Source organism: Elephas maximus, chromosome 15, assembly GCF_024166365.1.
Source record: "Elephas maximus indicus isolate mEleMax1 chromosome 15, mEleMax1 primary haplotype, whole genome shotgun sequence".
In the NCBI taxonomy this organism is placed as follows: Eukaryota; Metazoa; Chordata; class Mammalia; order Proboscidea; family Elephantidae; genus Elephas; species Elephas maximus.
The window spans coordinates 51,845,904-51,872,713 of NC_064833.1; the positions used below are offsets into that span (position 1 = coordinate 51,845,904).

The 26,810-nt window shown below is 36.4% G+C and overlaps 1 protein-coding gene across 2 annotated transcripts; it reads left to right on the top strand.

Moving 5' to 3' along the window:
- The first annotated feature begins 1,265 nt into the window (after positions 1–1,265).
- On the top strand, positions 1,266–23,159 carry CALB1 (calbindin 1). Of its 2 annotated transcripts, XM_049854517.1 has the most exons (11): positions 1,266–1,344; positions 1,873–1,949; positions 5,723–5,797; positions 15,373–15,456; positions 15,571–15,627; positions 18,852–18,929; positions 21,289–21,344; positions 21,433–21,472; positions 21,592–21,645; positions 22,384–22,455; positions 22,978–23,159. In XM_049854517.1, the coding sequence occupies exons 1-11, from the start codon at positions 1,266–1,268 to the stop codon at positions 23,089–23,091; spliced, it is 786 nt and encodes a 261-aa protein (XP_049710474.1). In that variant the 3' UTR covers positions 23,092–23,159. The 2 variants fall into 2 exon arrangements, with proteins under 2 accessions (XP_049710474.1, XP_049710475.1); XM_049854518.1 differs by lacking the exon at positions 5,723–5,797.
- Positions 23,160–26,810: the final 3,651 nt, after the last annotated feature.

Consider the following 26,810-nt stretch of genomic DNA (forward strand, 5'->3'; position numbering starts at 1 on the left):
TGTAATATTTGGGCCTCGAATATTAGTAGACCTCAAGGTTTCAAAAGATTCAAAACCAAATACTTTAATAGTATGTATGCAAATAATAATCTAAGATATATCGTGTATTATATAAAAATACACAACGTATATATTTGCTTAAAACCAAAACCAAACCCACTGCCGTTGGGTCAATTCCGACCCATAGGAGATAGTTTTTCTAACTCTGTAGGTGACATTCAGTTTCTGAAAAATTTCCAAAAAGAGATTACTTGCCATAGAAAGAAGGAGAAGTTATGAGGTGTGTGTGTCGAGACCACTGAATGGGGCAATGGCTGGGTCACTAACTCACCTAGGTGTGAACTTGGACCACATCCTTGGTTTCTCTTTGCTTTAGTTTGTTCACTCTTTCTGAATTCAAAGGAGGTTTAGAAATTAGTCTTCAAGACTGCCTCCTTCTTTAACATTTTAAGGTTTTATAATTTAATTCTATCATCCCATTTTAATAATCTTGCCTTCTTATGTTGTAAAGACTAGTTCATATAAACCACTTAAGGAACACCAACATGATGACATTCACAAGCACAAAAAAGATGGTTATCAATATCAATAAACCCATTACTAAGATTAACCAAATTAATAGAATCTTTGCCAAGCTTTCACCTGACTTTGTTCAAATACCAGAGTCCTGGAGATCTCTCTCTCTCTTTCTAAACACACACACACACACACACACACACACAATCATCACATATATGGTTCTTCCCATCATTAACTTTCCTCTTCCATCTGACATGCAGAATCTTTCCAGATATGTTATTTTACTATAATATTTAGGAATAAGATTCTTTCTTTACTAGGAGTATCTGAGGGGAAAAGAGCCCCTGTTTTCAGCATTCACTCTTTGGGAAAAGGGTCTCGCACCACCTGCTGCTTCCTGCACTACAAAACTCCTATTCTGGCTAGCTTTCCTGGGAGGAAAGGAGAAAACCAGAAGGGAGGGGAGGAAGGCTGGTGCGAGCAAGAGGCGGGGAGTGAGGAATGGGAGGCAGGAGGAGGCGTGGCCCGGCTGGGGGCCGTCGGGATAAATACGGAGAACTGGGTGCCGAGTGTGGAGAGACAACTCCGGAGGAACGCCTGAGCTGAGCAGCACCAAGGACAGCGCCCAGCGGCTCTCGCGCCCAAGTCTTCCTTGGCAGCCCAGCCTCACACACACACTCAGGTTCTCGCTCACTCCACACTCGCGCGGACTCACTCGCACACGCAGACACACACCCCGCTGTACAATGGCAGAATCCCACCTGCAATCACCCCTGATCTCTGCCTCACAGTTTTTCGAGATCTGGCTTCATTTCGACGCTGACGGTGATTATCTTATCTTTTTAACTGTTTCAAGATCCGTTTCCTACCCTTTCCCCTTTCTTGATCCCTTTATCCGATCCCTCTCCCTTTTTTTTTTTTTTTTTTTCCTCTTCGTTTCGTACCCCCTCCTCCCAATTTTATCTCCCGGCTATCCGCCAAACCATCAAACTAAAAGTTTGTATCGCCTCTGTGTAATCCCAAAACCTTTAACTTTTGTTTCTAGAAATGGTAAAGGTAAATGGGGACAGATGGAGCACAAAAGCCAGGAATGGGGGCACCTGCCCCCCAGAGTTTCCCTGGCTGCGTTCAGAACCCCAACGTCTTCCTTTGCCCTCAGTGGATCTATAGTTCTACACCTTGACAGGGGAGCGTTGCCGCATCTGTACCTTTGCAGGTTAATACCGACTTTCACGAATGTCTGGGCAAGACAGAGCCCCTCGAATCGCCAGGAAAACAGTTGTCCTGGAAAGCGAACAGGGAAGAAACTCGGAATGAGATGTATGACACCTGGGTGCCTCTTTGTCTTTGCAGGAAGTGGTTACCTGGAAGGAAAGGAACTGCAGAACTTGATCCAGGAGCTGCAGCAGGCGCGGAAGAAGGCTGGATTGGTAGGTTCAAGTTTGGGAAAGAGGAAAAAGACCTTCGATCATAAAATAATAAGCATTCTTCCGTTTTCATAAAAAGCCAGCGAGCCAAGTGGCTGTCGGGGAATGTAAACTTTTATCGACTGAGATAGGGGAGAAAGAGCGTCCTTCTAAATTGGTACGGGGAAAGAGGGGGAGAGAGATTTCCTAAAGGGAAATACCTTACACTCTGAAACCAGAGCTTTTAAAATCTGTGTTCTATACTTGTACTTTCTTAAATAGCTCTTAAAAGGAAAGTGTGAGTGTGTGAGATCCTTTAGCAGGTCATCACCTCTGCCACTGAGTTTATTAGATAATTTTTAACTTCTCTTTTGTGTGAGAAGTGAGGGGGTAGAAACACATTTCTGCCCCTTGGTGGTCAGGAAACAAATCTGCGCGTTATGGAGCTCTGTTCTCTTGACAATTATTATTTCTGTGATGTCGATGAAATGAGCAAATGTCCTGTCTTAACCCTTCTCACTGAAGATTAGTTAGACAACTTGCAACATAATAATGAACAAGAATTTAGCAAGAAAAGGTTTTCAATTCTGTGGAAGGAGAGAAACCCAGAAGTTAGAGATATAAGAAGTAAAATTTTTAAAATTTCATATATTTTTTAAAAGCAAAATGATATTCTGATGGGAAGCAATATAAGCTATATTTGTGATTTACATCATTAGTTAATTAAGCAAATGATTATTCTTATTAATTATGAATGGCTTCCTTTGGGAATAAATTTACCTGTTAAGGAAAGATGTTGTCAGCATACAAGTAAAATATGATCAACTTTAAACATAGGTGAAAAAGTTGTGTAGAGGAAAATAGGTTAAGAATTCTACTGATTACGGGGGTTTATGTAAGGCTGTCTTTCAGAAGGCAAAGTTGGGTTTGGGCTGGTTAAGTGCTAATGGCTTTCAGCTTTCTGACTATGGTTAGAGATTTTACATTACAGAAGAGGAGTGAATATATATCTCTTAAAAGGAAAATGTGTGTGCATGAGATTCTTTAATACGGCATCAATTTTAGCATTGAGTTACATATATATAATTTGCTAATAGAATTACCTTTTTGTTGTATCTAAGTTGAAAATTGTATAATATGCATCTCTGTACAACATTTTCGAAGGGATCCTAGAGGGCTCTAAATGTATTATAACACATTACTAAACTATCAGTTGCTAAAATCATTGACCGAATTGATATAAAACCAAACAGTTCTCTAGGGATTGCTTTATTCAGATTTAATATTATACACTGTAATCCTAAAAATCTAGTCCAGTAGGATCAAGTAAAATAGAAAGTGTTTATATTCTATTTCTTACTCTCTCAACATCCTTCTCCCACTACACATAAAAATAGTACCATGTAAATAAACTCATGCAATACTATCATTGTAATTCATTGTCTCTTTGGGCAATAAAACAAAGCAATTCTCTTCTTCATTAAAAAATATATGTTTAAAGAATTTTGTTGAAAAAGTCTCATTTCCCATAAAATTTAGAATTAAAACCTGGGAACATGCTTCCAGCTGCTAAATGATTATACTTTAATTCTTCTAGAAGTAATTTTAATATTGAGATTTTTTCCATCTTAGGAATTTAAATACTTAAAACAGAATTTTGCAGATTTTTTTCTTCTCTCATTTTAACATTCATACCTTTTTGTAAATAATGTCTGTAGATTGGAGTTTTAAAGAGTTTAGAGCTTAATTACTGTTTTCTGTTGTCTAGGCTCAATTTTGGAATATTTGAAACTCCAATTTTTAGATTATAACCCAATAATACTAAACTTGTACACAGGTAAAGAGTTATATCAAGTTGGTTAAAACTTTAATTTCTGATTATTTCTCTGGATTATGTATACAGGCGTGGAATAGTTAAAATCTAAATCAATATCTGGATTGAGAGATTCATCCAGCAGACGTCTTTCACTATACTACCAAAACCATTGCATTAAACCTACTTTTATGTATTCCTTCGATTTTTTTTAACCCAAAGGTTGAATCTATAAAACAGAGTTCTTAACATTTCCTGCTATATGATAAGAAATTTCACTGTATCAATGGAAAATTTATTTGGCTCCTCATATTAATAATGTGAAATTTCATATTTTTCACTCAAATATAAGTGAATATAACATTAATGAAACTCAACAACCCAATAGATTTTCAAAAACTACCGTTTACACTAAGCGTGACACTTAGTCTTTAAATTTGCGTTTATTTTTGATAAAGCTTCATTTATTATTATATCTTTTACATGGTTTTGTTGGAGACATAGATTTGCACATAATTTTCACACAGAATTTCACAAACTAAATGTCAAGTCTATTGGTTATACTAGTGGTATTACACAATCCTCCAGATTTAAGAATAAATGCTTGGTTTTCTGTTACTTTGAGGTATGTGTAAAAAAAATAGGAATGGACAGTGCCACTGGGGAGGGAACTTGTTTTCTTAGAATTTTCCTGTAATGCAATTTAATAAATGCAAATTACAATTTATCAATAGTAGATGAGTTTTTTTTAAATATACATTATAATTAAAAAGCTTTGTTACTATTTGTTACCTTAATTCTCCTAAAGACATTTACATTGCAACAAAAAGGATTTTATAGTACCAGTAGTAATGATATTTAGGCTCAACATAGCCCTTAAATTATATCAACCTATCTATCCCTAGAGTAAGTCTATGTAGTAGATAATATCATCTTCTTACTAATGATGAAAACTGAGACCTTAATTTACTTTCCCAAGGACGTAGAGTAGGACATTAGTAAGGGCTGACCTATTTTAAATAGGTTTCAGATAATGCAACATGGAGACCCAAGGGTAAAAATTTAACTTCCTGAATATTAGTTCTATGTTCAGATCACTAGTTGACAATTCATAGCTCTCTGATCTGTCAGTATGTGAAGGGATTATATAAGCAATGGAAGAGATGAGAAAACAAGCCAACTGAGAAGAAAGTATTAACTTTGTCACTCCTAAACACGTCTTATTTTACTAAAATACATGAGAGGGAGAACATCATCTCAGAAAAAAGGCAACAATGCAAAACTTGAAAACTGCTCACTAAATTACTCTTGGTAACAAAGATCTTAAGCATGTATAATCAGTGGAATAAAAGAAGGTCATTGATACTGTCTGACTCTGATGAAAATGCAAATGGGTCAAGTTGTTATCTGACATATCTTTCTGATATTTAATTTTTTTAGCTTAATCAATTAATGCCTCTTCAATGCTAAATACATTCTTTGCTTACAGAGTCACTCTTCAACATGTGTACTTTTCACCGGTCCAAACTGAAAACACATAGTATTACCTTCCATGGATGAAATATTACAGTAGTATCAGGAAAACACCATTGGAAAAGATAGTGCAGCAATATAAAAGAATCTTTATTGAAGAAAGCAATGTTTAAAGTATATTAACAGTGATCATTATATTTAAATTTACTAAAGGTTATGAATAGAATAATTCTGACTACATTTTCAAAAGACAGCAATTTTCAAAACTAATAATAGAAGTTTAAATAATAGTGATTGATTTAAAAATGATAACCACAACTCTTTGAAATCATAAATACTGTGTAGCAGTTATGTCCTTAATTTTCATGAGAATAGTTCATCAGTGTGTATAATTCTGAATGGTTCCAATTCCAGATATTTTTTTCCATAACTTATTAATACCTTCAAAAGCATAATTGGGTATTTCTTGTTTTGTTTTATAAGCTTCTTACCTATTTTTATATCATTTTAGGAGTTATCACCTGAAATGAAGACTTTTGTGGATCAATATGGGCAAAGAGATGACGGAAAAATAGGAATTGTAGAGGTAAGAAACTTACACATTTTTCTGAAATATAATTTTGATAAGCGAGCTTCATTCGGTAGTTGTACCAGCTCAAACATGATAGGACAAGAACCATTCAGAGAGGCTTGTTTTCTCTAAATAGCATGTTACCTTCTGCTCAGAAATATAAAATAAAAAATGTTTAGAAATAAAAGGGACCTAAGAGTTTGCCTAGTCCATAGTCTAAATTTAGTGCGTTAAAAAACTGAGATCCAGAGAAGTGAAATGGTTTGCTTCTGGTCATGCAGCTGTTTGCTGTCACGGGTGCAGTTAGAAGCCCAAGTTCTCAATTTCTGGATTAGCGTTCATCCCATTGCATTACCCAGCCTTATTTAAGTAAAACACCCAACCAAGCACATGGTTAATTGGTATTTCTTATCAGTTAATAACACAGCTTTCTGTTAAATAGAAACTAAAATATGTACAAAATATATACAATTCCTATGACAACGTCATGGCAAAAACCGAGTTCTGGTTTCAAAAATTCTATTTTAGATTGGCAGTTGGCCTTACTGAAAACACAAAAACTTCACTAAAGTGAGGGAATGTTTTACGATCTGTTATAGGCACAGATTTCTTCTGAGTCATGCAAAGTAAAAACGGTGGGTGTCAGATCTTATCTTTTGACATTGACTTTTCGTAGGGAGGACAACTTCCTTTTGTTTGTGATTCATGGAAGCAACACTGATTATGCCTCCTTTCTCCTACTGCATTCTCAGATTTGGGAACAAACTCTTGATTCCCTTACTTCTCCTTTTTCAAACTCTGGTACTTCAACTACTTTATCTCTATCACCTTTACGAGAGAAAATGAGGGGAAAGCTTTGTGCAGAAAAATTAATAGGGTCATATTTTAAAATATGCCAAATCACAGGCATAATTATGTTCTTAATAGAGTGTTCTCAGTGTATTAGATTGTGAAGTATTCTTGCTGTCAATAACATCTCATCACAATTTACCTTTAATTCAGAGAACTAACCTGATTTTCAAATAATCAGTCTTATAGGACACCTGTGATGCCACTGTGAACTACACTTATTTTTAAGCAGCTACTTTTTTTTTTTTTACTACAAATAGAGCTACGGAAAGACGTGCTATTATTATCCTTGTAATTAAATTTCTTCCCTGGAGTATACACTTTCCCCTTTGCCTATGCTAGTTCATTACTATATAAATGGATAAATTAATAGCAATGGGACTTACAGATTAACATAGATGCTAACTAATCAAGCTATGAAATCATTAAAGAAAATAACTTTAAAATGAACATAAATGATATAAGGTAAGTCTAACTATTCAAAACGAGTTGGAAAATCTAAACTCAGTGAAATTATAGATGTGGCTATTTCAGAGTTTTGCATACTTTATAATTCTAATAGAGGAAGATGGCTGTCATCCTACATTTAATGTATTTCAACTTGAAGGATTCCAGTGGACTTGGTTACTTAATCCTACTTCATTTCTCCAACAATCGTAGGTTGTGCGACAATATAAAAAGCAGAGATCTGATTCACATGGATTTTACCTTCTTAAAGGACAAGATGGATAGACCTGTTTTGAATCCAGGTTTTACTACATTTGATATAGTACAATATTTCATGAACGTTTATTTATAAAATGATTTGAGGTCTAATTTGAATGAGAGGCCAGAATTTGCTTAACAAATGCCTTCTCTTGAAGGCCTGATGAAAGAAACTTCCCGAGAAGTTTGAAAAGAAAATCTGTCATAGGAAAGAAAGGTTTTCTATGTGAAGAAAGCTAGAGAATGACAGGTAAGAGGAGAGGATGAAGAAATTAATGAAAGTCGAATTGAAGAATCGAGGGACTTTATCACAATAAGAAAATAATTTACTTTTGTACCGTGTTACATAATTTAAAAAGTTTTCCAAATACATTATCTCATTTGATCCTCAGAACAATAAAATAAATGTAAATACTAAATGAGCATCTATTTTATAGATGAGGAAACTGAGGCCTCGATTTGCCTAAGGTCAGAGAAAATAAATAAAGAAATGTTGGGACAGTTGGAAGCCAGTCATGTTCTTCTAAACTACTCTGCCTTTATTTTTGTAAATAAGAAATAAGATGTGCATGTTCCACATTAAAAGAAAAGATTTTCAAGCTTCAGTTGTTTGACTACTTATGCCAAGGGTTTAGTTTAGTCTGCTTGAATAAGGATGCACAAAGCCCATAGAAGTTATTTGGCCAAAAACACTTGAGACAATTTGGGCAGGACTTTTCAGATCTGCTGAAATAGAAAGAGTTTGGAGGGAGAGGTGTGAGGCACATGAGAATCGATGAGAGGGTTTTAGTGTTCCAGGAACTGGAAGTTTCTGCTAGACAGAACACTTAAGAAGAATTAGCCAGAAGACCTCATTTTAAAGACGAAGAAACCGAAAGCCAGAACGGTCGAACGATTTGTCGCAGGTCCACTAACAGGGAGTGGCAAAATCTATATATAAACCGAGATCTGAGTCTGATTACAGAGCTCTTTTCATTAACGTCTGTTATCAGCCCATAGAGGAATAAACATGGGGATCAGCTGGAGAGGAGAGAACTGGAGAGCTGAAGAATAAGGAGGAGATCGCTGCAGTAGTTCAGACGCAAGTTGGTTCAGTCTAAACACCGTCCCCTCACCAAAAAAAAGTTGACATCTAGTTGATTCCAACTCATAGCGACCCTATAGGACAGAGTAGAACTAAGGCAGTTAAATAGGAGTGAAGAGAGCTAGCAAAGATTTCTGAAAAGTAGTGGAGGAAAAAAAAAGAAGACGAATGTTACAGAACAGGTGTAGAAAACGAAGAAATGGAGAAGAGAAAATGCCTGAACTTACACTTGACGTTGAGTGTCACTGGTTGGGATAAAGTAAGTTTATCTTTGCTTTTCCAAACTGATATATGCTCACTTCTAAGAAACCCTATATATAACATTAGACACAAGCACACAGCCCCCAAGCAGCTGTGAAGAGACAGAAAACTCTGTTTTCCAAAATTTGTAATGATCTACCTCCTCATGTCAACCACACCATAACTTTGGTTTCGAAGGGAAAAGAGAGATTGGATTGGTTTATATGCTAGGCCCACTTAGGACAAGTGCTCATGGGCTCAACCAAACCCAGTGAAAGTCGACCCAGTGATGGTCATGCAGTCTGCTTTCCTGATGGAACAGGCCAAAACAATCTGGCTGTGATTGAAATACATCGTTTGAAAGATTGGAAAATATGGTGGTTAATGAAGGTGACTGACATGTTCCAACACTGGCCACCTAGAAATATGCAAAGGGAAGGGTAATATACAGATCTGCTTTCTTAGGAACTTTATAATTTCATGTCTTTAAAGGGACTTAAAAATTCACACAAATCCAATTCTGTAATAAAGAGATCGTTAATATGGACTCAAAATAGGAGCACTGAAATTTTGAGATAATTTAACAAATACCATGACAGTCAAAAAGCTTCTAAATGTATTCAGACTTATGCTCCACATCAGAGAAGGCCGATTAAAATAATTAAAGATGAAAACTGAATGATATAACAGGTAAGAGAATTTTCTTCCCTGATGCTCACATTAGTATAGATATTTCCCTCAGCTGGATGTCGAATCTGTAAGCCTCCACCTGATCCTTTAGGCTATGTGTGGGAACCTACCACCCCCTCACCCAGTATCATTGTTTGGATTTGTCCAGGTCAGTGCATCCACTGAAAAAAATAGATCTAAAATCTATTTTAATCCTAAAACTGTAACAACCCTCCCAGGGAAGCAGGCATTTCACAAGCCTTTCCCTCCTTCTTCCACAGTATGTTTGAGAATATGAGTTTAGCCATGGTGTGTGTCATTTTTCCCTGCGGACTACTTTTCCACCTCAGAATTTGGGAAGATGTCTGACAATGATATCTGATTGAAGACTTTGCCCTGGAGAGAGATTTTGTAAAGATTTATTAGGGAAACTTTTTCAATGGAAGATTTTATTGAAGGGTGATGGAGGTAAGGGATGAGAGTCCCCAAAACATGAAAGGCAGGATATTTGACTTCAAATCTGGCTCACACTACAAGCTCTGTGATAAGATGCCATTTATCTCTGAGCCTGTTTTATCGGCTGTGAACAGGAATGACAATACATTACCTTCACAAGGTTGTTATGAGTATCAAGATCAAATGAGATAACACTGACAAGCAAATAGGTGAACCCCAGGCACACTGTAAAAACTCAATAAATGTACTTGCTATTATTATTAAAAATAAAAATAACACATTGGAAAATTTATACCATTCTTCTGAATGGCAAGACTTTTCCCACTTCTTATATAATTTGTCAAATTCAAGTTATTAAACTCAATTAGCCTTAAATTTATAGGAGAAGATTATTTGCCTTCTATATAATTGGAAGGTCAATGATTCGAACCTACTAGTGGCTCTGTGGGAGGAAAGACCTGGCTATCAGCTCTCATATAGATTACAGCCCAGGAAACCCTATGGGGCAGTTCTACTCTGTTAGATAGGGTCACTGTCAGTCAGAACTGAATTCACAGCACACAACAACAACAAATTCCCTGAACTCACATTTTCCTAAAAATAGGATGGGAAAAATTCTGATTTTTTATTTTAAAAAAGTGAATACTTTGCTAAAATATGTTGAAGGAGGTTTATGTGTACCATCATAGGAATTATGGCTCACGTCCACTCTTTTACTAGAGACATAGATGGCTATTCCAGTCATCCATGTCTCTAGTAAAGTTGACCTTCATGTATACTCTCCTTGCACCTAGGACTTAGCCTAATCATTCTATCTTTGAAACCGTCTGCTTACTCATCTGCCTCCCAGTGAGGTTCTTAACTAGCAGTGACTGTGAATCCTCAGTATTCAGCACACTGTCTTATATTTAGTAGGTTCTGAATCTCAGCCAAGTGAGCCATAGTAAGGGATTTCAACCTATTCCAAAACATAAGTCAAGGGTTCCATGTTATGACTAGTAATAGAAGAAAGATGTTAAGCCACTTGTCACCCATTGAGTTTCCTGGGAAGCAAATTCTAAGTTAACGGTTAGCACCAGGAGGTTTATCAGGAGGTGCTCTTGGGATCAATACCTGTGGAAGGTAAAGGAAGAGGGCAGGACTGGACAGAGGGAGAAGTTGAGCTATGGTACAGTCTCAACAGAAGCCTCAGCTGACCCTACAGTGAGCCCTGAAGCTGAGATGACCCTTCAGAGATGCCCCAAGTTTTGAGCAAGAGAGTTGGGCTTTTATATCCCCCTGTGGATCAGTCATGGACGCAGCCTCCTTGGGCACACAGTTCTCCTCAGCCCATACAATCCCCAAAGGGGGCTGACGGCTGAGGGTTGTCTGACAGCAACATGCCCAGCACCAGAAGGGAGCTCTGGGTGGCACATCACAGTGTCCACCCCAACTTCTATCCACAGCTCAGTAATAGCTTTTTTTAATTCTAGTGAAACCTGTGAGGGCCGGAACTCAACGGGACTGTCTTGTTTTTCTGAGTCTTGTAAGTTTTCCACCTTTGACAGGATGCAGTCTTACCACTTTTCTGTCACTCGTTTTAGTGGAAAATATTTGAGTTTTCCTTCTCTGATAGGTTTCTGCCTTACACAGATTCTGGCTTTTGCAGGTTTTACTGTATCTCCTAAGGAAATTTACTTCTACTTCTTTGCAGCCTATGTTGAACATTGGATAAATTGGACAATTGTCTTCATTCATTGGTTCAGTAAAATATTTACAGGTGCTGGGCAAAGAAACAGTAAATAAGATACAGACCCATTTCTCAAGTTGCATAAAAGATTAGTAGGGGAGACAGCCAAGTAGAAAGTTTTGCTTTCCCACTCCCAGTGACAAGCAACCAGTTCTCAAACGTGAAACTGAGAAGAAATCTCCTTGTGACCACACCTATCTGCCTTCCAGTCATTCCCTTGATATTCTCTCTTTTCTCCAATCTATCAAAAAGTTTTGGGGGTTTATAAAAGAGCAGGAAGGCAGCCCAAGGATTAAGAAATTATCAATAATCTTGGAACAGCCTGTGCTCGATACTTCTATGAACAGCAGCTACTTAGCAAATCTGAGAATAAAGCAGCTCTACTTAACACTTTCTGTGAAAGGTCTTTGGCACTTTGTTTACGTAGTATTAGGCTTTGTAGCTGGAGGGTTATTATGTTCAGCTCTGAAATTTGAATGTTAATCCTTAGGCATCGATGGATGGATCTACAGACAACACGGGATCACCACAATGTGATCTTAAAATAGATGATTTCTTTACATTCGCTATAGCTGCATTCTATCCGTATGAGTTCATTGCTTTTCTTAATGCTTAGTTTGTTTTTTAATAATCTTTTGCATGTTTAAGACTGATTTCTAATATCTTTAAAATAAATGGTTCTGTGCTCAGTTTAACATTAACAGTTTAATGAAATCAAAGCAGATTAAATATGTTGCATGCAGATATAATCTGTGTTTTTTGTTAAGAGTAATGCCAGGTGGCACCCTAATATTATGGGCAAAGAAACATACATTTATACTAGACATGAACAGCAATTGTACCATCCCTATATTTGTCCATTTCATGGACCTCTGAACTTCTTGTGAGTGACATGAACTTTAATTTGTGAGACAAAGATAATTAAAATTCACCTAACATTACATTTGGCCATTTCTTACTAGCTCGTTTTTTTACTGATTTTTTTTTTATGTTTTCATTAACAGTGAATTTGAATAAGTAGGATTTTTTAAAGAAAAATGACCTTTTTTTTGCACAAGCCACACATCGATTACAAAAGTTCAAACAATGTAGAAAGTAAAAAATTATTCATTAAAAACCAGGCTTAGTAGGTATTTTTAATGAAGGAAAATTATTAACCAATCTGCAAGTATTCAAGTCAGGCAGGTACTATGCTGGGCAGCACACCGGACATTCAGAGGATGCAGACAAGGAACGTTCTCTGCCCTCCTGCAATGGATGGTCTATGGGGAGAGCCCTTCCAAAAACTTAAGGTGGTATCTGGCAAGTTACATACGAATAAATAAAGGAAGCATCGGTATTGGTTATTTCCCGTTCCTTAAACAAATGCTTATGCTACTATACAATCCTGATAGAACACGGCCAGCACTCTGTTACGTAGAACCATCCAACATGTACCCTTACCATCCAGTTCAATCTACTCTGTGAAATGTCTTCCTCTGACATATTGTATATATTTTTTCCCTCTTTGAGATATGTGCTTTCTTTTTCTTCCCTCTTTGCTCCCCACCCCCCTTTTTTTCTTTCTTTTTAACATCCTCGCCCTTCTTGAGTCACTCATTCTTCCCTCTTTTCCTCCTTTGAAATCCTCAAAGAAACATTCCCTTGAACTATTTCCGGAAAGTATTACTATAGTCAGAGTGGAGGTCTACAAAAAAGTTTCAGGAGGATGGTTGCTTCTGCCTCTACCAGAGACCCCTCCAGGCCCAACACACCCACCACCATCCTCCCTCCATCTTCCCTTCCTCTCCTTAGCAACAAGTAGAAACCTATCTGATTATTTTAATAATGAAAATCTTTTATAGCTTCTTTCCACAAACAGCCCATTGACAGTGTGAGGAGAAAAGGAGTCTTTATAAGATGGAACTCTTGCTTGCAATGCATGGAAATGTAGCCTATCATATCCATACTATCTTGCTGTAGCATGTAAAAGTTACCAATAAATGTATTATCGGCAGGCCAAGAGTGAAGAAGTAAACAATCTATTCAATTACTCTCTTCAATAAGCATGTTGGTGATTTAATTCACTAAGAATCAGCAAATAGTAATCACTGAAGTCAGCCACTAGCGAAGTCAAATCACTCAAACTCTTCAGATCTCAGCCTGCACACCTATAAAACTTGGGCTCTGAATTACATTGAATTTAATTATTTCTGAGCTATAGAATTTTATGATTCAATAATTCAAAGGTCACAGAAGTGTACCCTGAGTTTGATAAGAAACACAGATAACACATACACACACACGATGCAGTGATGTAAATTGTTTAAAGATCAAAGGCTGATTACACAAAAAATATTACTAGCAAACTCTAAATCCCTATTTTCTCCTCTTGGATATATTACCGTCTCCCCACACTAAAAAAGTGATATTTATTTCAAGATAAATAAGAAAATGCTTTCTGAGTGGATCATACTAAACACCCTAATAAGATGTTAGGCCCTTTGCCTAGTCTCACCCCCACGTGGACCACCTATAAACTGAATGGTTCTGATTTGAGACATTGTTTCAAAGATCTAAAAGCAAGATAAGTTAAAGAACATATTATAAAGGCATAAGGAAGACGAGATTGCTTGCAGGTAAGGGAGAATGATACATTTTATCTTAAGTCTTAAATGTGTTTAATGGACACCAAAGAATGAAATTCCTACCCTCCAAAAAATTAAGAGAAAGATTCTTTCCCACAATTTGGTAGAACTTTTAGACCTGTACTGGGTTTAGGGTTGATCAAAATCATAGGTTCTTGACCTAAAACCCAGGGATAAGGGTTCATGCCTGAGCCTCAGAGAATTCATCAGTATCTGGAAATCAGATGCAATACAGTGTGTACATACATTCCTTAATGGTGAAGATGGATTGATTTCAGCAGATTCTCAAAGGAGTTTTGAACCCAATGCATTTCAGAAACATTGGTGTCTATTTCAACTCCTTATTTTAGTGATGAGGGTACTGGAGTCCAGAAATGGCTGAGGGAGTTGCTGGGGATCACAGCTAATTAGCAGCTGAGCCAGAAATAGAGCCCACGTCTGAGGTGGGGCCATCAATCCAGCTCCCTACCTCCCCACACTGCAATAGATAGATTATATTAGTCTTAAAATGGGATCCAGAGACATTTTTTCTCAAAAAAAAAGAAAAAAGTGTAAAATGAGATCTAAGAGGAAATGTCAGAGAGCCAGGGAAATAGAGATCAAAAAATAAACCCAAGCCCTGGATTCAAACTGTGGACGTCCTTTTAGGGGAAGCGAACTCTTCGAGAACTGGTTTTCCCTATTACTGTTAAATTTCCCACTGTTCATCGTGAATTGTCTTCTCTCCCTTTCTTTCTACTACCTTACAATTGTGTTTGGTTTATCTTCTGTTCTATCTCCTAAGACCTGGGAATGCACTTCGTTTTCTTTCTTCCTTTCCCCTACGTTCCTGTTTCTCACAGTTTCTTACCACCTCACATGGAATTCATGGCTCCAAAGTATGCTGTCTTGCAGGGAGACCTGATCAGAGACAACAAACAGATGAAGGGGTCAAGCAAATGGATAAATCTGCTGTGTGTAAGCAGACCAGAAGTGTCAGACTGGCCCTCTCTGCGCACACGTGCCACAGCCATCTCACTGACGGGGGAGCCGAGCACTCAGGCATTCAAAAACATGATGTCACTTTCTAGTAACAAAGTACTAGAAAAAGAAAGTCAACACTAAAATTCTTCCTCTCCTAATTCTCTAGGCAATGAAACTGCTCCTAGAGAACATGTTAAAGAAAAACTCAGCAGCAGGCGAAACCAGAGATTTGCTGTCAACAACCTTTCTCCTTTTAAATCTTTTCCAGTTGGCTCATGTATTACCCACGGAGGAAAACTTCCTGCTGCTCTTTCGATGCCAGCAGCTGAAGTCCTGTGAGGAATTCATGAAGGTATGAGAAAGCTCTGTCACTGAGTGAGGCCCTCAGAAAGCTGCTTAAAACACGAAAATTGTTGGCTTTTTTTTTTTTAATACGTTGGTTTTCCTTATCAAAAATTGCTTACAGACATGGAGAAAATATGATACTGATCACAGTGGCTTCATAGAAACCGAGGAGCTTAAGGTAAGCAAATAAAAACTTGTGCTGTTTTTTTTTTTTCTCCTTTCACATATAAATATGAACTGTTAAAGGCTTCATATCTTTTTTCAAAACCTCCCACAAAAGAAACTAATGTTGAGCAATGGCATAATTTCACCCACTCTTGCACATCATTAATGAAGTACCAGATCAAAAAAGAGACTTCGAGTACTTCTCAAAGTTCTGTTCAGCAATGCAGTAAATTAGCATTTTCCATGATGTACATAAATTGTTCTCTAAGATGGATAGAAAGGCAGATGGACAGACAGACAGATAGGTGTGTTGTTACTGTACAGCTGTGTACCATCGAGTCGATTCCGACTCATAGTGACCTATAGGACAGAATAGAACTGTCCCATAGGGTTTCCAAGGAGTGGCTGGTGGATTTGAACTGTGACCTTTTCGTTAGCAGCCCGAGCTCTTAACAGCCTCACCACCAACGCTCTAGATAGATGTTGGTAGATACAATTATATATTCAGTCCAATGAGTTATCCCTTTTCATTGAAATTTGAAATTATAGTCTATGAGGTAAACACATAAGTATTTTCCTTTCAAAAGAAAGACAAAGAAGAAAGTGAAAGAATATCCATTTAAGCCACGTACTTTACACAAATTATCTTTTTGATCTACATATTAGTTCTATGAAATTAGTATTACCTCAATGAGGAAAAAAGGTTGAAAAAAGTTAAGTGATATACCGAAGGCCACACAGAAGTAAGACACAGGGCTGTGATTTTTTACGCCCAGGCTTGTCTGCCTTCAAAGCCCCTAGACATTCTGTGCAACAGCAAGGATAATGACAAAATCCTAATATACTCAAACTTCTGAGAAACTGCCACTTAGGAAATGAATTTCCAACTCATATCTCACAGATTACCGAGGACGTGCTGAGGGAGGAGTAGGAGATGAAGGAAAAGGTAAAAGGACCTGAAATCAAGTTTTACCTCTGGGCAAATCCCTGTATCAGCTAGCCTAATTTTTTTCCTTTAAAATGGAAGTAACAATACCTTCCTTTCAGGTTTACTGGGAAGTTTAGGTAAGATGTTGTACGTGAAAGGTTTTGTAAAACATGTGGCACCATAAATTATTAGTGAGCTCAGTAATTTACTAGTTTTTCAGAAATATGAACTCATGGTTCTCTCATCTCTTCAGGCCCTATTTTCTCTATCTTCAGAATACAGAGTGAATATTTATTGGGCACTGTCTGTGTGACAGCCATATTACTCAGTGCTTGAAATGCATTTTAACATTGAATCTTCACAAAAAAAACTTGCCAAGCAGTTCCATTATACAGAGAAACTGAAGTTCAACGAGATGGATAATTTTTCAAGATTCCATGGCTGCCTAGGAAAAGAACCTAGATTTGGACCTAGGTCACCTGATATGCTAATAACGTTGTGTTTTTTTCCCCTAAACACCAATGCATTCGAGCTTCATTCATCAAGAGCACCTCTTTTGCTGTTATGTGGGGAAATATAAATATCAAACATAGTTTCCTAGACATGGTTCAACATGGTTAGAGTCCTACAGAATTTTAGAGAAGGAATTGGGACATTTATACCATTAAAAATTGCTAAAATACACTCAACGGCAGCCTTTTTAAAATATAAGCATTCTAAATGTGAAATTACTCAAAATAATGTCTTTCACAAACTTGCACTTCCGCAACCTGAAAGAGTGACAGTGAAACTATTGTGTTTTTATTCCATTGGACCCAATTTTTGTTTTTTTAGTCTTTTCAAGTTCATAATAAAAACCTAAGCTCATTTCCAATACTGACCTCAAAATATTCTAAAGGTCTCCTTCTTTGTTCTAAATTTTATCCTCAGAAAGAGATTCTGAATAGAAGTCCTCCTCCCTAGAGAATTTTAAAGATAAGTTGGCATTCTTTTTTAATGGATCTTTCAAGAAAGTTAATTTTAAGATGTATAATAGAGTAAAACATCTCTTGCTCTCAGACACGACTTTGAATCTCAGAGTCCTGAGGTTTCTCCCAGGCTATTTTTGTGACCACCATTTTAGTCTCCGATGAGGCTTTTTAACCCAATTAATCTCTGACAAAAGCCTCATAAGGCTCAAAAATAAAATTCACTCCCAGAAGATTCCTTTGAAATTTCCATGCTTCACTTTGGATTTGAAGTGGAATGTTTGAAGTGAAAATAAACTTATCAAACTAAGAAAAAGGTTTCCTTCATTGAAAAGAGTGAAGTCAGCTCAACTCAACAGAACTGGTACATTTGAGGCAAAGCCAAAGGAAGCCAATTCTTCAATAGTATCTGGGTATGGTATCTACTCAGTTTTCCATAACTGCATAACTTCATTTTCTAAACAATAACAGAGTTTCAAACGAGCATCACTAGAGAAAACCAAAGACTATTATAAACTTAAGTACTTGCACTGTCCTTTATACGGCAAACCTTTTTAAAGCTTTCAATTTATTTCTCTGATAAAAAAAAATTAAACTCACTCCTTCACTCCAGCTGTCAAACTAATAATCATCTTTTTTCATTCTTCCCACATTAATCTCTATTTTAATATGATTCACATTTCCTTCAAGAATTAGATAGCATCATCCTTGGCCACCCTGTTTTCATTTAAAGTCTCCTGAAGCATTCTCACTAAGGTGCTTCAGACTGGTTGAGCCTAAAAACTAACTAACTAGCCCTCTTGTGAAATGAGCTTTATACTGGCTATCAACCAATGTGCAAATACATCTTGTGAGGGCAGAAAATACATTTGAAATTAGAGGTAGCTCTCCGTCTGGTTTACCGATATTTTTTTACACACATTATGAAGGTATATAAAGGGATGGCCTTCATATTTCATGTAGCAGAGTCACCCACCAAGATTTCTTTACATAGAAGTGCATCCATTGGGCTGACTGATTCAAAAGGGTTTTATTCAGATTCCTAAACAATGTGCAATCCAGATACTCCTTTAATTGAAACCATAAAATATAGGACAGATATTGACAGATCGGGTCTCAATAAAAGGTAAATATCTGTACCTGCCTAAGGCAGTTTGATGGCTGGAATGTCAAGAGGACTGCATGGCTTAGTCCCACTTTTAAGGTCCTCTCCTCACCCCTTCTACCTCAAAAAAGAGTCTCTCTTTGTGTTCCTGCGATGTTCCATTTCAAGGCATGCTGAAATGGAAGCAGACTGTACATTATTGACAAAACTTATCTGAGTGCTCTTTGTCTTAACAGAACTTTCTAAAGGACTTGCTAGAAAAAGCAAACAAGACTGTTGATGATACAAAATTAGCCGAGTATACAGACCTCATGGTAAGACTGATCTTGAAAAAGACTAGCCAAAAGATTATGAAATACTACTCTGTTCTTGTTAACTCCTGTGGCTACACAGGATGTAATAACCCCTGGTGTGGGCATCACATATACATAGGTACCAGTTCATTTGAAAAATGAAATACTTAAGGATGCTTATCCCAGCCAAATGTGACACCGAGTGCTGCAGGAATGAGCTCTAAGGCTCGACAAAAGAGCGTGTATTTCTCCTGGAGCTATGTAAATTTTATCTATCAAAAGATACCTTGTTTTTCTTAAAAAGCCAGTGTAATTATATCTTTAAAAATCATTTATTATAGAGATTCTGAATCTGTATTCATCATGGCTTAGGAAATCACAGATTTTGTCAGAGTTAAAAGAGACTTTCTAGCTACTTTATTCATTGAGTTAGTGCTATCAGTGAGGAAATCCAAATATACCCAGCCTGTTTACATGGTAAGTAGTATAACCAAGACCAGTTGTAGATATTGATAATAGAATCAAGAAAACTAGTTTACATATAGGCAGTTAATGTGTGGAGAATAAGCAAATAAATTAATGAGGTTCTAGATGAAATAATTCAGTATCCATGAAATTAACTCACATCAGTTAGGTGAAGTTTGCTCATTTTGATTGATTACAGGATTAGGAGTACCAGAAAAAGTCCTTGCCAAAAGTGATCGATTTTATGGGACAATACTTTCGCATCGTTTTAATTGTCTATTTTTTTAAATTAAGGCAAAGTTTTAAATAATCCAAATGGATACATATATTTATACAAATATGTATAAATGCATATTTCTACATATCTACTGTGAAGGTACAATGAATTCTTACCCTATGAATTTAAATAAATAACCCAATAAAACATAGCCAGGTATCATAAAAGCCGCTGTGGTATATTAGACTGATGAAGGAGTTAGACTTTTTAGTTACCTTGAGAAACAATTTTATAAAAGAGTTCGATTATATTTGATGTAAGTGAGGCCTCTTAGCCTACTTTTATTTAGGAAAAACAAAAAAATCACTAGAACTTTACTATTGCATTATTCAGTATACAATGATATTCATTATTAAGTGGAAATAATATTTAGTCTCAAAACAATCAAAAAGCTTTTCATTGTGAGGAAATGCCACTTTTAATTCCTCATTACATTGCTATTGTTCATAGCGTTAGCATACAAGGTGGGAGACTTTCTTGCTATAGATTGCAATGGGTAGATCTAAACCCTGAGTAACTTTTAGGTAAAGGACAGTAACCTGCATTTATCAATTTTCTGTTTTGTTCCAATTTTAAGGGATGTCTATTTAAGGTAAAGACTTCTTTTCTGGTAGAAATTTGAAGCAGGCTTTTAAAAACCACTCAGATGGGAGTTTTCCCCCTGTTGGATTGGCCTGGCGTATCTGATTAAATGTCATAAACCAGTTCAAATCCAGGAAGAAAATTAATCAAGAACTAATTAAAATTTAAATATATATATTTGGGGAAATATTTCCCTATGGGCTCTAAACTCTGTGATCTAGTTATACAGTATGTTGGAAAATCGTGTGACAATATTAGAATTTATGTTCAACGGATTATAAAATGTTGTGTCAGTATAGGACCCTGAAGATATCTGCCTCCTTCAAAAAAATTCTTCAGATATCTCAAACCACAGAATATGCATCCTTTTATTGCTAAAGAAGCCTCAGTGAACCTATTTCCAGCATGACCCTGATCGCAGTCCTTTCGTTAAAAACAAAAACATGCTATTTTTTCACATATTTAATATTCATATTTATTTTATATGTAGTACTTATATATATATAACATAGCAATAGTTACTACTTTCTAAAAATGTGACTGCTTCTCAAATGTGAGTATCAGTGTGTTGTGTCTGAGTGTGTCTTGGTGCACGATCTATATGTAAGTGTAAAGGAAGGTAAAAAAAAAAAAAGAATCTAGTACGCAATGGAAAAGAAAGCAATTCAAAACTGCTGAAAAGTTCTAGTCAGTAAAGATTTATCCATGTCAGGTGCCTATTGCTTCTGTTTGTACTCTCGTATGTTCTGAAGGAGGGGAAAGACATCAAATATTTCTTTTCATACCATTGTTTGGAGAGCTTCTGGGGGTACCATATACTCTTACTCTGGACACACATATAGAGTTACAAAAATAATAAATGATGATCTTCTAGAAGCCTAGCTAAGGCCACTGTTATTTTTGACTATTCTGTATGATTGTGATAGACTTTGACAATTGACACAAATTATAGATTGGAAGTTAACCAAAAAAATGCTAGTTTCTAGACGTTTGCTATCTATAAAAGTACTTGGTAATCATTCTGCAATGGCTAGAATAATAATTTCTGTCTTTCAGCTGAAATTATTTGATTCAAATAATGATGGGAAGCTGGAATTAACTGAGATGGCCAGGTGAGTTTAGGATCTATGCAAACGTCATTACAATAAGCTGACCTTGTGAAAAGACTAATGTATAACTATAATGTTTTTCTCTCAAAAGGTTACTACCAGTGCAGGAGAATTTTCTTCTTAAGTTTCAGGTATTTAACTGTTTCTTTGCCATAAATGCTATTTTTCTTAAAAACTTAGAACATGGTAGATTTACTAAGGGAAGCACACTAAATATAATAATAGCATTTTAACCTTTTCTGTGTTTTAGGGAATCAAAATGTGTGGGAAAGAATTCAATAAGGCTTTTGAGTTATATGATCAGGTAAAATTTTGTTCTTATCTACAATTTGAATCTTTAGAAAAATTTGGAAAATGTTCACTAAGGAAATATTCACAAGGTTAAAAGAAACACGGGATATTAAAATTATATTACCAGTTCATTCTTTTCCATAAGAAATGTTTCATGGTATAGTCCAAATCAGACAAACTTGATTCAAATCCCCCAGCACAATGTATCTGCTCTCTGAACCTCACAGATAATCTCACTGTCATATGAACATATTTATGATTACTTACCTCAACAGGAGGCAATACTGTGAACACAGAGTAAAGTATTAAATGTGAAAGTACGCTGAAAAGTTAAATGTACCTTACAAATACAAGTGTTGAAGGAGAGACAACTCATATCTATTTTGGAATTTCAGAGCAGTAAAAAATTTAAAGTCCGTGGGTGGTGGAAACAGCTAAGCGCTCAACTAGTTCAAAACTTGATGGTTTGAACCCACCCAGAGGCACCTCAGAAGCCAGGCCTGGCGATCTGCTTCCAAAAGGTCACAGCCTTGAAAATCCTTGAAAAGCCTATGGAGCACACAAGGGGTTGCTATGAGTCAGGATTAACTGGACAGCAAACAACAACAACTATTTTGAAGGCCCGAGAGGTTAAAATATCTGCTAAATATTCAGTGGGGAAGCTTTCTGAGGATTTCAATTATTTCCGTTTTACATCATGTTCCATAATAATGGATGGTGTTGATTGTATGGTTTATTTCTCTGCCCGCAGGATGGAAATGGATACATAGATGAAAATGAACTAGACGCTTTACTGAAGGATCTGTGTGAGAAGAATAAACAGGTAACTTGGTTACTGTGTAAACCCTGGTGGTGTAGTGGCTAAGAGCTATGGCTGCTGACCAAAAGTTTGGCAGTTCAAACCCACCAGATGCTTGGAATCCCTATAGGGTGGTTCTACTGTCTTACAGGGGCACTATGAGTCGGAATCGACTTGACGGCAACGGGTTTGGGTTTTTTTTTTTTTTTTTTTTTTTTGGGTTACTGTGACAGTGCTTCAGCAAATTTTACAGATCCGTCCAGAGTTAACTGCAACATCCATTCTGGAAATCTACTGACATATTAGCGGAGGAGCAAAAGTAGATCTCAATTCTTAAAGCAATTTGCTACAGCCTAAACTAGTGTCACTGTCACGAATAGATTAAAAAAGAATCTTATGATTTTTCTACATTTGTATAAGAATTTAATCCAGCTTTTCTTAATGGATTGATGTGATAAGCAGTTTTCATCCCACATTTTATAGCTTGACAGTGATGAACTGAATTCCATATTTAACTGGATTACAATGCTGTCTATCTCTATACAGGAACTAGATATTAATAATATCCCAACATACAAGAAGAGCATAATGGCTTTGTCGGATGGAGGGAAGCTGTACCGAACAGACCTTGCTCTTATCCTCTGTGCTGGTGACAACTAGTCGGGTGACCACCACCACTTACTAGCGGTACATTGTATCTAAAAAATAACTGTGCATTATAAGGGAGTAGGCTGTATTTTCTTTTATATCTGTAAATTTAACTGCATATAGATAATTATCCAGGATGTGTGGCACATTCTTTTCAGCTTGTTTCTATACTGTTTGTAATGTACAGTTTTTGTAACTATACGACTGATAAGGAGAATGCCTGTGCTTAAGCCAGTCAATATACCCAATTAAAACATAATTATCTAACATATTCTTGCTTTCAGAAAAATAGCTGGACAAGACTTTCCTAAAAAAAACTCACCAGGATTAATTCCTAAAATTCTAGGCTTTGATGTGTAAATGCACACTTATCATTGAATAGGAGAATTATACATAGCAGGCCAAGCATTCTTATTTCAGACAATTTGAGGACTGTCCCACAAAATATCCTTAAGCGATGTTTCCAATTATTAGGAGGAATGTGCTTTTACATCTAAAATATTCACCGAAATATCAATAAATAGTTCATTGTGGCTCTATGAAGTTAATAGTTTCACTAGAAAAGATTTAGTTTATTAATCAACAACATGTCTCCTGCTTGAATTTATACCAAGCTATTGGTTCAAGTTGATGTGGTGGTCAGGAAGGGCAGCATCAGGCTTGATACTTAAATCTGTCTGATTCTACATCTGTATTTCCAATAAGCTAACTGTCAGAAGTGATGACCTTAATCCATTTTCTAAACTGTTTTCACGTGTTGCTGATTAAAATTATTCTAGCAAACTGCAGTTTTTACATCATATTCTGTGTATTCTCTAATTAAATTTAAAATACCGAGTTTCCTGGTGTCTAGTTTGCAAACTTCCTGGATTTTCTTTCTATGTAGTACTATTCATTTCCACCCAGGGTATCTGCTGCCTCTGAAAATATTTTTTTCTAGCTATAACAATTCTATTTTTTACTACATAATTGAATTTTAATGTACAATTCATAGCATCCTGATTGTTGAATGTTATATCATCAGTACTTTTGTGGATTCTATATTTCATATTGAGATCAGCATTCAAAATAATCTATTTCTCTCTGCAAAGAGTTTCAAATGAGTTGAAAATTTTATCTGAAGAGAAATGCTAATGTAATCATTTATCTTATCTAGCGAGGAAGGCTAAAACATTCTTCTGACCCACACTAAGTCACAATTTCATGTATTTGTAGGTAGAATATTCTATACTGGTTATAGCTGACATGTAATGGTGGTGCTCTCAGATTCTGAAGTAGGGAGCCATGAGAGATGTGTCCGAGTGAAATCTACAAAGTTACTGCCAAAGAGTTGATGATGATTCTGGAATCAGCTTGAATGCTCCCATTCTATAAATTCAACATTGATTTTCTCAATTCAAAGAAATTTTTTTGAGTTATCTCTTTCCCCCAAGAATGAACAGGAAAGGAGACCTGCCAAAAAGTAAAATGAACCAAATAATGTAAGTTAGTGGTAGATAGGCTTTGCCTCTAGTGTGTAAATGGAAGCACTGACCTTAGGCTGAATTTAACTAAGAATAAATAAAGAGGAAAATAACCTTCATCTCTTGTATTCTCGTTTTTTCTACAAAATGTCAGCTGACATGTATTCTGTGATTAATCCAGGTGGACGGGTAAGATGCTCAAATTATAGTCTAAGAAACCTAAATAAATGCAAACCTGACTCAGTGAATTACTGAATGCCTCATTGGATTAAGGGGTGCCTCTGACATTAAGATTTACAAAGGAATTTTACAAAAGTCTAGATATTGGAATTTTTTGTCCAAATATTTCTTCAAGGAAGACCTCCAAAGGAATAGGAGGAACCTACAGAATTTTCCTACCTTTTGTCTATAGAAAAATAGCTGTTCACTACAATATATGCACAAACTCTACATCAGGTTTGGCACTCATACAATGACAGCATGGAAGAAGAAAGGAAAACAAAAAAGGAAGTGTGATGGGAGTGTTTCTCAAGAGGCTTCCTACAGGGCTGACAGTAATAATGGTCATGAATCTAGTGCCAGGCCTATAACTCAGCTAAATCAGACACATTTACATATAAGTGATGGGTCTGCCTCCCAGGGCAGGACACAGGGCAAAGAGTAGAAAATTAGTCTGAAAGGGGCAAATGTAAGGTGACTAGTACAACACCCACCTCACACCATACCACACAGTTCATTCCTGGGCTCTACTGATCTAAATACGAATGTATGTAGACAGTAATGCAGGAGCATATCTTCATGACCCTCATGTACGGAAAGATCTCTTAACAATCAATGATAAATGGAAAAAAGTATTTTAAAACTTGGTTCTTAAAATGAAGAACTTCTGTTCATAAGAAATTGAAAAATCCAGCCTAGCTTGCAACGGATAAGGCATGCATCCAAAATACATAAATATTACTGCTAAAATCCATTTAAAAACTATAACCCAGTAAAAAAAAAATGTAAGAAAGTTGAAGAGGTATTTCACAAACGAAGGATTTCTAAAAGTCTGACAAATATAAAATGTAACCAATTTATTAGTAATAAGGAGAAATGTAAATAAAAACAAAAGAGATAACTACCATACGCTCATCAGAAAAGCTAAAATTAAAGACATTTAGAATGCCCGATGATGGCACACAGCAAAGAATGCTGGGTACTAGTGAAGAAGTGGCACAAAGGAAACACATACTGCTTGGTGGGAGGTTAAATTGTAAATGCTTGGGAAAGCCATTTGGCAATATCTAATAAATTTGAATACATGCACACCTTATAGCCTAGCAATTTCACTTCTTAATATTATCAGCCTAACAGAGAAATGTGTATATATCTTCAACAAAAGAACAAAAATGTTCACATCAGCATTGTATCTGTCATAGTCACTAGAAACAACCTAAATGTCCACCAATAGCAGAATTATATTCACACAGTCAAATAAAATATAGAAATGAGAATGCATAAACAGTTGTTACCCGGGGGGGGGGGGGGGAGCCAGAAGTAGGATACACGTTGTGTGACTATTTACATAAATTTCAAAAGCAGCAAAAACTATGGGGTCAGAGGTGAAGACAGTGGTTAGTTTTAGGAAGGAGGGAAGGAGTTGTGATGGGGAGTATAGGGGGAGCTTCTAGATTCCTGGTGCTATTCTGTTTCTTGGCCTGGGTGATGGTTACATGGGTGAGTTCATTTAGTGATTATTATGTGTGCACTTTTAATGTCATACTTAATTAAAGCTTAAAAATTAATGGACTTTTTTTTTTTTCCCTTGAAGGCCTTTGAAATATAACTGTACCTCATAAAGGTCCTGCTATTGTCTCTGTTTAAGTTATGATCCCAAGAAATCCATCCAATCCAGAGACACGTAAACTCTAGTTCTAAGCTTGACTAGCTGTGTGACCTTGGGCAAGTCATCTTATCTTCCTTGGCCCTCCATTTCCTCATCTATAAAATAAAGGGGTTGAGAATTAGTGTCTTCTAAGGCTTTTCCAGATTTCCTGGGTGGTATAAATGGTTAACATGCTTGGCTGGTAACTGAAAGTTTGGACGTTCAAGTCCACCCAAAGGTACTGCAGAAGGCCTGGTGATTTACTTCTAAAAATCAGCCATTGAAAGCCTGCTGGAAAAGAGTTCTACTGGCTTAAGGCTTTCCCGGCTCTAAAATTCTGCTACTTAAAGTCAGTTAAATTCTTGCTGCTTTCGTTTGCCGCAAGAATAAGGAAACAGCTG

Bases quoted from the DNA above. Each gene is read 5' to 3' on its own strand.
- CALB1 (XM_049854517.1), top strand. From the start codon at position 1,266: ATGGCAGAATCCCACCTGCAATCACCCCTGATCTCTGCCTCACAGTTT. The intron at 21,473-21,591 runs GTATTTAACTGT...TCTGTGTTTTAG, and splicing joins ATTTTCTTCTTAAGTTTCAG to GGAATCAAAATGTGTGGGAA. The intron at 21,646-22,383 runs GTAAAATTTTGT...CTCTGCCCGCAG, and splicing joins CTTTTGAGTTATATGATCAG to GATGGAAATGGATACATAGA.